The following is an 11372-nucleotide window of genomic DNA, read 5'->3' on the forward strand; positions in this document are numbered from 1 at the left end:
AGTTTCATAAGTGAGTGGTATAATTGATAGAATATTAATTGGAAACAATTTTGAGAATTTTAATTTTAAAAGTGTCTTTGTCGAATGTAATACCAAACTGTTGTCAAATCTGAGGACATCATTTTAGATTTAAGAAAATTATAGTTAAATTCTAATGGGTATTTGTACTATTTTCTTAAATAGTGTTTAACTCAAATACATACAGAACATCATGAGAGATTAAAAGTCCAGCAGGATTAGAGAAACTAAGACGTCCGGGTGACCTTAGTGTGGGAGACATTGAGCATGTGATCACAACATCTCTGGTTTGAGTCCGACTCGGGGCCTTTGTTGCATGCCATTCCTCTCTTTGACTCTCATTTCCTGTCAGTTCTCTACTGCATACTGTCTAATCAAATGCAGGAAAGAAATAACTGCTTTCAAAAAAGAGAAAGTAGGGTACAGAAGCACCAAGTCAGTGGTTCTTAAACTGTGGGGCGCCGAGGTATTACAGGTGGGGCGTGGGGGGCAGTGCGGAGAACATCACATATTACAAAAGAACAGGCGTTTACCAATATGCGCACTTGTCTGTACTTGTGTTCTCATGGATTTGTGAAACTTCATCAGTTGCAGCCCGAGTCCATGGTCCAATTCTAAATCCACTTCTACGGTCAAAATTCCCGGATGTGACTTGATCCTCCCACTTTCCAGAGGATGCATCAGAGGAGACTTGTGCGTACTCTGGTCAGCCGATATCCCAGAATGCATTTCGCAGCAGCAACCGGAAACAATGCCGGAGGAGGAAATAAACAACTGACAGTTAACTTCTTCTAAATACTACTGTTGTTGAGTCACAGAATGTAATTTTAGGATGTTTTCAGGTGAGAAGTTAGTAGTTTTAAAATAAAATATGTGGTCAGTTTTTTATGATTCAGCCTAATAAAAATATGCGCTGTAGAGTTAAGGTTCTGCTCGCGGGACCAGTGAGCTCGGCAGCGCCGGGCGGTCAGCGCTCAGTGTGGCCGCCAACAGCAGCCTGGACTTTTTTAAATGCTCCGCTGGCTCTGATGTCTCCGAAGCGGTCAAATATGAGATAAACACAACACATTATTTCTTTCAAGATTTAAAGTTTAAGAGAGCGAGTACTTAATTGAACCACGTCATTAAAACATCATCAGAATATTTGAGGGTTGCGTGGCTTATCTCCGTTACTTTGCTCCGTGGAAAAATATGTTCCGCCATCCGCCACGGAATAATTAACCAATTTGTCTACGTTATACTTCTTGTGGAAATGCCACACACGTCGCAACATCTAGCGCCGCGGTGTGAATGACTTCCGCATCCAGCATCACGAGAGCAGCAACAGCCAATTAGATCCAACAGCGGAGCAGCTCAGCGCTGATTGGCTCTCACAACGCAGCGTTCTGGTTCTGTGCTGTGACGTCGATACTCGCTATAAGCTATAGTGACGTCACGGAGCTTTGATCCAGAGTGCGTAAATAGAGAGCAGACTCAAGCACTGTTCAGAGGTCTACTTGAGGATCTGGGAGAGTCCTGGGGAGCAGAATATGGTAACCAGGATGTGTACCCTGGATACTCGTAGACTGGGGGGGATAGAGCAGGCTCAAGCACTGATGGGTGGGGGGGTGGGGGGGATAGAGCAGGCTCAAGCACTGATGGGTGGGGGGGTGGGGGGTTCTCTGATATATACACATGTACATACATAAATACATGGTGAACTAATCTTACATTAGGTTGTTCAGCTGTAGTAAGACGGCATTGAAGGCCTAGGTAGTAAATGCACGGCCCGCCACTGGATATAATAATTGGGTTTTGGAGGATCTAACGAGCACAACGAGTTTATTAATTATTCACAGATAACGTTAAATCAGTTTGACTGAGGGATAAGATTCATAACTTAATATTTTAATTAAACTTTAACGTTGAACTATAGCGGTGTCTTTTTACTTTTGACCGAATTGTTTGCAATTACATGTGTAATATAACTATATATATATATATATATTAATATATAGACAAATATATATATATTAATATATAGACAAATATCTATATACACAAATATATATGTATATATAACATAGTTATTATATATACACATATTTATATCTAAACTATATATTTAAAAACACTATATATATGTATGAACACAATATATAAATGTATATATATATATATTTCTAAACACTATATATATACAATTATAAACACAAAATATATATATATATATATTTATATAGATAAACACTATATATATATATATTACTATATTTTTTGTACACAATATATACAATTATATGTGTATGATTATTATATTTTGAATTGTGTGTATATAAATATCATCACACACAATTCAAAATAAAATTATTATATTTCGAAGATAAAGAAAATAGCAGGGTTGTCATATTTTGACAGTAAAAAATAATTGACAGTGAATAATTGGAGTAAACTCATGAGCAAGAACAGCTGATGTGGTGACGTCATCAAGTCAGCTGCTATTCCATTTGCAGAAAGACCGTCCTCCCGTCCTTTGGAGTCTGGACTCCAAACTCCAAACTCCAAAAGTACAAAAGTCTGTACTTAGCGTACTTGGAATTGATGAACGGCTGTGCCGTGAACTACACGAGGTTTTGACCGATGCTATCAGCGTGGTCAGTTTCAGAAAAACAAGGTCCCTGAAAGCACCACTGTTTTCCCTCTGTGATAAGCCAAAGCCTTCAGCTGTTTCTCATGAAGCTCGGTGGCTCTCACGAGGAATCATGTTGTCGCGTCTTTGAGCTCAGAGACACTAAACATCCGTCATATGATGACAGGACAGAACAATACAATTTAAATTGAACACATATTATTCATGCACATATTATTATGCAAAGAGGAGGTGGACTCAGTTTATCATTTATTTTATCTTTGTAACGTTACACATATGATATGATATGATATTCCTTTATTTGTCCCACAGTGGGGACATTTCAAAAATCACAGCAGCGGTGCACACCAGAGCATCAATGAAAATAAATATAAAACACACCAAAAATACTAAAGACCAAATACTAATACTAATACTAAATATTCAGGGGGGAAATAAAGTAAAGTGCTGAGTAAAGTAAAGTACCGAGTTTGCCAGGATCTCGACCTACTGCAGTGTGTTGTGCAGCCTGACAGCAGCAGGAAGGAACATGTATCCACTGTTTGGAGTCAAATTGATATATTCAATTTTAATTATTAAGTTCGCTGATGTATAATTTCTGATGAAATTGGCCTATCTCAGTGACCTATTTGGAAAGCTGAATGAATTAAATCATCATCTTCAAGGCAGAGAGCAGCATCTTCCTCAGCTGCAGACCAGATCAGGTTTCACTGAAGCTGAGATGTGACAGGAGACTCGATCAAGGATATTGATCCTTTGAGAATCTGAGTAAATTTTAACTAATACTGATACAACTTGATGGCTCACACATATCTGCACTAATTTTGTTGAGCAAGTTATTGTTTTAAAAAGATAGTTAGTGTAAAACCTTTTATTGCAAAATATTTGAACTTTGTTGAGTTTTTTTTTTTTTTTACAGGTTGCACTTATTATCTTGTAAAGATATCCAGTGCAAAACATGTTAATTCCAGCCACAATAAGCTGTTTGCCAAATATTTGTTCTATTTTTGTTTTGTCTGATGGAGTATCTGGTTTAATTAAAAGTGAAGGTAATTTTTTCTATTTTCTTTAGGAGTCACAAAAAGTTTTTATTTCAATAACAATTCAGCGTGGACCATTTAGTTACAATTTTGTTGGGGTGGTGGGGCACGAACATCTTTCTTCCTCCAGATTGGGGCGCGACAGAAAAAGTTTGAGAACCACTGCACTAAGTACACATGTGCTACTTTCTTTTCTCACTTTATCATCTGAGTGGTCGGGTTGCACTCAGAATTTACTGAATATGATTCAACTTGAATCACTTTCTCTATCTTTTTTAAGAGATTCACATCTTCACAAATATATAATGTTTTTGAGCATCAACCACAGTTATTACATTATGTTGTTTAGTTAACCATGATAAATGATGATGATGCTTCTTGTATAGCATTTCAAATCATTATCCAGTTTTCTCTGCCACGGTGTTTTAGCACTTGATAAGTACTGTTTTCAGGCTTTTTGTGGACTGTAATATGTCTCAGAGGAGACCTGGCTGTGGAAGATGAAAGATCTGGGTGTGTCTGGGCACCGCCAGCAGCTCTCATTTTAACACATGTGAACTTTTAGAATTGGTGAAAAGAGGCTCCAAGCCTTTTATTAGTTCCCCCTCAATGCACTTGAATGACTACGAGGAGACCAGTGGGAACATTGTTTATGCTCCACTGTTTGAACTGGATCCATATACATGTTGCATTCCCTAAAGTAACCCATCATTTAGGTAAATATTAGAGATTCATACAGGCTTTACATTTAAACTAAACCTCCTCTGGATGTCTGAATGAAGGTCTGATTGTTTAAAATTATTTTAGTGCCAATTTTGGGGTCACTTAAAAACTAACAGTCCAGTTTGTACATCAACACATGCTGTAATGTGTTCTGTAAGTGCTAAAACCACATTTCTTCATTGTATAGCCAATTGGCTGTGATCTATTATTATTCTAGCTTTTTGCGATTTGTTTTTGATGTTGCACTTTTCTCTCCATTAACATGTGCCTCATGTTTCTTCATGGAACAGTTGTTAGAGCTTATATTGACTGTTCTGAACAATATATCTATATTGTATGTATGCTTGGTAGACTCAGATGCAGAAAGAACTACATATTATATTATATATAAATAGAGTCTCCAGCGCAGTATTTACTCAAATGAAATATCAGAACCAGCTTTAAGAAATCCAACTATGCATTTCTGTAATAGCAGGGTATAAACTGTATATGATCACATGTAACCTCCTTGCCCTCAATGGCATGTGGAATACACAATATACTTATATACTTATTTTGCCATGATATCCTGAGTACATCAATTGAATGTGGAAAATAAGGATCATATAAAAACTGCAGGTGTGTGTATCTGCTGGACTTCAGACCTGGTACATTAAATGGATTACAGTGTACAGTATGTTGCTGCCCTCATGTGGCTATTTTAAGTTATTTTGAGTTCATGTTAGTTTTTAAATGTTCTTGCAAACCCTCAAGGAGGTTACATGTTATCATATAAAGGGTATACTCTGCTATTACACAAATGCACAGTTGTATTTCTTAAAGCTGGTTCTGATATTTCGTTTGTGTAAAGACTCAAGTTATATATAATATAATATAATACCCGGTCACATTGTTTTGTATGAGTGTGGCAATGTGGACTCATAAACTCCTTAATTCCTGGCTACTGTCCTGCCTAATGAATACTTTTACATTTCTTGTACTTATACTTTTAATTTGGTGAGATGATCACAATATGATATGATATGATATATACCTTTATTCGTCCCACAGTGGGGAAATTTAAAAAATCACAGCAGCGGTGCACATCAGAGCATTAATAAAAATAATTATAAAACACAAAACTAAAAACGAAATACTAATACTAATACTAAATATACAAGGGGAAAACAAAGTAAAGTGCTGAGTAAAGTAAAGTGATGAGTAAAGTGTTGAGTTTGCCAGGATCTCCAGCAATCTACTGCAGTTTGTTGTGCAGCCTGACAGCAGCAGGAAGGAAGGACTTGTGGTACCTCTCACTATGTTTCCCATGGTAATATTTAACGTATAATAAACGTCTACCACCACTAAGCCAAATCACATCTTGATTTACAATCAGTGTGCTGGATAGCACATGACTCCTTCACGTCTACGTGCGTGCAGGTGTACACACACACTCTGCATGTTGGCCTTATCAAAATGATCCACCAGGTAGACTCGGTACATCAGGGTCAATGCCCTCACGTCGCCAAGACGAGCAGGCAGGTGGGTCTCAGGCGAAACGTGACGTCACGATGATACTTTTGAACTCCTCGGCAGTAAATCTATAAAGGTGTGTGTGCAGTCTGACTGCACAGGTAGCCGAACCTTAGACTGAAGTGAAAACAGAGCGCCAGCGCATTCTGGGAATAAACAAGGAGGCCTAACATGCTCCAGGTAGTTTGATTACCCGAGGTCTACCCGAGAGTCGCCCTACCTGTCGGTCGAGGGCACCGGTATGTACCCGAACTCACAGTCGGCCAGACAACCGGCTCAGACACTGTCACTGAACAGTCAGTACTTCCAGCCATCGTATGACTTCACCGGTTATCATCACGTCCCGGGAGTCGGAGACCCGTCGACAAGTGGCTGGAACTCCGTCTACGCTCCCCGGGAGGAGTATCCGTTCAGCTTCCCGGGGTCAAGCCCCGACATCGGGCAGGTCAGCTTCTCCTCCTCGGAGCTGAGCGTCACGCCTCACTCCGCTGGAGGAGCGTACAACTTCATCTCCGGACAGGACCCCTTCAGCTCCAGGAGGAGACCACATGAACTCATCAGGCCGTCCTTTTCAGGTGGGACTTCAGACTTCATACTGCTGACCGCCACAGAGCTCACCATCGGCTTATTATCGGATGCATGGCGCAGTGGCATATGATTCATTGTACATGTTAAGATATAAAGATACATTTAAAGAATTTGAATTGATTTTAAAAAAAGAAGTTTTTATCTGATGTTGTTTTAAAACACATGTTCTTATCTATCTAAGGGCGGATGTTTTAATTTACTGATAATCTAACAGGAAATGTGTCATCTTGATAACACTTTCCCTCAGGGTAAGGTACCATAACTTGTATTAGATACAGTCCCCAGTCCAGTCACAAGATGATGACAAGCTAAACCCAGTTGAGTGGGTGTACAGATGACAGATATGGCAACACGCATATTCATGGACAGGAATAATTTCAACATGTACACAGAGTAAAGTCAGACGGACTGCACACACACATCCATCAAGCATTTGGCGTCTCCCTTCCGCCAGCATGGTTTGAGATGTCAATGCAAAGCTAACAGGAAGTCTGCAGAAATGTCATTCCCCACCCTCTCTGTCCACTGGGTGGGTGCAAAAGGGTGACAACCTGCTAGATAACATGGGTACGAGAGGAAGTCTACAGATGTCAAACTGAATGTCCTCTTAAGGCGAACCCTCAGCCCTTATTTATGTGTGTGTGTATGTGGGTGGGGTATGCGTGTGTGTGTGTGTGTGTGTGTGTGTTGGTCTGACTCAATCAATGTTGTCACATGGGCAAGATTTTCGATCAATACCTCTGACTACCCTGTGTGTGCATGTGTGGAGAGTGTGTGTGTGTGTGTGTGTGTGTGTGTGTGTGTGCATGTGTGTGTCAATGAATAGCTGCCTGTGTAAACACCTATGTAAACACCACTCACAGTGATAAGGAGAACCACTGATGCAATGCAGAGGGGAGTCTTTACATGACTTATAGTTAGCGTGATTAATAGAGTTAATGAGGCTTTAAGCGGCGCCTGAACTTGAACGTGGCACCAGACGTCTTCATATTAGTCAACTGTTTTGACACAGCTCACTCTGCACGTGACTCACTGGCATTATAATCATGTTTAACACACCTCTTTACTTACATTCACAAAGGCAGTCAATCATCCAATCTGGTATTGTTTTACTAAATCAGGGTTATTTTTGTGTAATTCAGGAACGAAGACACGCACTAAAGACAAGTACAGGGTGGTGTACACTGACCAGCAACGCCTGGAGCTGGAGAAGGAGTTTCAATGCAACCGATATATCACCATGAGGAGGAAGAGTGAGCTGTCAATGTTGCTGAGCCTCTCTGAGAGACAGGTGAGCCCGGAGCAAATTAAAGTTAGACAGAGAAAAGTAAGGGGCAGAGAGAGCAGGTTAGAAACATACGAGGCCTTACTGCAAAAGGCAGAAGTAAATGTAAAATAAAAATCAACCCCAAACTCTTTAACATTGTTAAAGAGGGTCATTACCGATAAAGGCTCTGTAATGTAGCATGGAGACACCAGGTGAGATCCACAAACTAGTAATTGGGCTCATGGGCAGCAAATGCCTCCTTTGGAGACAGAATGTTATGGTCATCCTGCAAACAGCTGATCGATACCGTGAGGTGGAGTATAAAGTGCCAGTAAAAGATAAGTCAAATTAAGATTTCCTTTATTCAACTATATAGCTCTAGCTGAACAGCATGCCACTGTGGCCACAAGTTGTCGTTGAAAGCTTCTTGTTAATGCATCAAAAGCTAGAGGTCTTACCAGGCCCAGTAAAGCTGTAGCAATAAAGAGATTCACAGGGTACCGAAATCTTAAAACAGTTCTAAATTTGTAAAACATATAATGTGTTAGTTCTCCCTAAAAGTGATGTAACCTTGCACATAGTGAGAACCCTGCTGCTGTGCGAGGTTGAGGAAGAGGGCCTTCTGTTCACAATGACAGCCACGGGATTATTTTGCTTCACCCCTCTTGTTTCTGTTTTGTATGTTTTTGTGACTTTGCGGGGGTGACAGTAGGGAGGTGTGAAAGATATGAAAGAAGTAAAGGCTGTATTTTCTTCATGTGATTGTTGATATTTTAGTGATATAAAAAAAATAATTGCAATTCCTAAAAACCCAGTGAAATAGTACCTTTGGCACATGCAGTTGCACGGTGCTGTCCTTTTCTTACTGCTATATATATATATATATATGTCATTCTAGCATCACACACGTTAGCAGAATGTTCTTCAACAACCCCATTTTGAGGAACCAGCTTGAACCTCTGTAAACCATAATGTTATGTGGCCACCAAAACATCTTGTGTAAGTCTGAGAATGAAGGAAATTACTAAATTTAAGCAGAAGTAGGTGAGGCAGGGCGATTTGTCAACTGAAGACAACACACGTAATCACAGGCAGAGGGTCAAAGGAAAGCCAACGTATTACAGAGAAAGCATCATTGCTATTTCTGATCATATCTTATAACCATCATAGTGGAGCACACACTTAATAAATGTGTTTCTGACGTTGATATCGCAGGTGAAGATTTGGTTTCAGAACAGACGTGCCAAAGAGAGGAAGATAAACCGCAAGAGGCTGCAGAACTCCCAACAGGCCTCCACAACAACCCCCACCCCACCAGCTCTGTGTGGGCCCGCTGACACCCACATCAACACCAGCCCCAGCAACAACATCTTGTCGAACACTTTATCAGAGGACTATTAGGTGGATTTCATATGGAAGACTGATACAGCGTGAAATATGTACATACCTTATTTTAGTTTTTATAACTTTACCACACAATGAATGAAGATGATTCACATCAACATGATGTTTTAAACCTGCACCTCCAACTTTCACAATGACGGGACTCCACATGTCGGTTGCATTGATTGTCTCTGATGGGCATTTGCCAATCACACGACTTCAGTGTGTTTCTATGGATACTTTTCAGCACCAATATACTGATTTTAATGAGGATAAAGAATCACTGGACAACATGTCATTTGTCAAACGTCAGTGTCTTCTTTAAAACTATTCGGTTAAATCAACAATGAAAAAGCATTTCAGAAGTTTCTTGAATGTTGAGATGTGTGTGAGATCTGGGTGGGTAGGAGGGACAATGTATTTGATTAAACTGCATGAGAAAATACATCTCCAAATCACACTTGAACATAAAAAGGAAAAAAGAATAATGGAGATTCTGTCAAGAAATAAAAACGTTCAATGATGCAAATACATTTCTTTATCGGCATTTCAATTTACAGGAAATAGAGAGAGAAAACAGAGAGTGTACAGTTCTTACTTCTCAGAAAAGAAGAGAAAAAAGTTACAAACTGTTGAAATGTTGATTTACCATGAGACAGATCATTCAAAAGTATAAACCAAAGGGTTCAGTTAGGGAGGATGGAAGCTGAGTTTGGTGGAATGGAAAGGGTGAATAAACAGAAATGTGTTTTTTTTAAAGAAATAAAACCAGCATGATTTTGATATGAACACAAATGTCGTCATTTGGCATTGAACAGGTGTATAATAGACATTTTAAAAAAAAATGTGACTTACTTTTTAAAAACCTTTTGAGCTAAATTTTGTGATTGCAGCAAGGAACTGAGAGCTAACACGTTTAAAAAGGATCTCGGAATACCACACTCAGACAGCAGTATTTAGCCACATCCTGAAAAACAGCTGCTACATGACTAACGGTCCACCGACATTGTACTGCTAAATGCCGGCATGCACACACACAATATGAATGAAATGTTAAAGTATGTACTACATTGCACATGTTAACACACTTTCACATCATGCCTGGTTGTATGTTAAAGATGAGGAAGAAAAAGTGGCGAATGTGGAAATGTAAATTGTGTACTGACAGTTGTCCAAGAATTGCAAAAACCTTCTTTTCTAAATAAACCACTGTACCACCAACTGTGTGCAACTCGTCACTATATGTTGGTTGTGCTGCATATAAAATAAAAAGCAACGGCATAGGTGTGTCGGTTAATCAAGGTTTTTCTTTTAATTCGCACTGAGCGTCGGCTTTTAGTCATTTGAAACATTTCAACAGAGAAAAGCTTCTTAAATAAGTTTGTGCTACCAATGAGGAAGTGAAGTAATAGTGTACTGACTGATCTGCCACACAATTACAAAATACATGGAGTTACTGAAATTGTGACCCAAGATGACTGATGTTTTGAACCATAATTCTATATTAAATCATACATTAATAAAGACCACATTACAGAATGATTTTCACAGAAACCTTTAAATGTCTCAACACGGCATTTCTTTACAGTTCCACAGTGAATAACTATTGTACATGTAATGTATGAATACTGAATCAAAATACAACCATTTGAAGAATTGGCATCAGCCACCAGTCTTGGTTTTATAATTAGAGACATTTGGCATGGCTGGGTAGCATCACATGACAACTAAAACTAAATCACCTGGTTTATATAGGAAACAAATTAATGTTTAATTGTGGTCCAACCCAAACCTATCAGGAGCTGCGGTGCAACAGTTAAATCTCTTTGGATTTCCGCTATACACCTTTTAAAACTGCTTCAACATTACTGGATATTTTGGTACACTTCTTGTTTTGAACAAAGTAGCAACATGATACTTTATTGTTGGAGCAGCTTTATTACACTCCTCCTGTGTTGTCAATTATTTGCTCACTAGTATGTCGGTCAGAAGTTCGACTGTGTTCAATGAGAGGGCACTACAAAAATGATCTCAGGTGGTTGTTTAAGGACACTAACTATCATACACACATTGTATTGCTCTGTAAATCATCTGAATTGGAAGTCCATGTTTGTCAACTTTTAAGCTCAAGCTATCAAACCAAACCTCTCTCTTTGATTAAATGCACAGTAACCGCTAAAATACATAGAAAATACATATATATATATATATA

The 11372-nt window shown here is 39.0% G+C and overlaps 1 protein-coding gene across 1 annotated transcript; it reads left to right on the forward strand.

The window, feature by feature from the left end:
* The first annotated feature begins 6163 nt into the window (after positions 1-6163).
* cdx1a (caudal type homeobox 1a) lies at positions 6164-9287 on the forward strand. Its single transcript, XM_056440237.1, has 3 exons — positions 6164-6497; positions 7653-7801; positions 8993-9287. The coding sequence occupies exons 1-3, from the start codon at positions 6164-6166 to the stop codon at positions 9176-9178; spliced, it is 669 nt and encodes a 222-aa protein (XP_056296212.1). The 3' UTR covers positions 9179-9287.
* The last annotated feature ends 2085 nt before the right edge of the window (positions 9288-11372 follow it).

This window comes from Pseudoliparis swirei, chromosome 19 (assembly GCF_029220125.1).
Source record: "Pseudoliparis swirei isolate HS2019 ecotype Mariana Trench chromosome 19, NWPU_hadal_v1, whole genome shotgun sequence".
Lineage (NCBI taxonomy): Eukaryota > Metazoa > Chordata > Actinopteri > Perciformes > Liparidae > Pseudoliparis > Pseudoliparis swirei.

Excerpts from the sequence above, each read along its gene's own strand:
- cdx1a (XM_056440237.1), top strand. The coding sequence starts at position 6,164 with ATGTACCCGAACTCACAGTCGGCCAGACAACCGGCTCAGACACTGTCA. Across the intron at positions 6,498-7,652 it reads CATCAGGCCGTCCTTTTCAG|GAACGAAGACACGCACTAAA; the intron begins GTGGGACTTCAG and ends TGTGTAATTCAG. Across the intron at positions 7,802-8,992 it reads TGAGCCTCTCTGAGAGACAG|GTGAAGATTTGGTTTCAGAA; the intron begins GTGAGCCCGGAG and ends TTGATATCGCAG.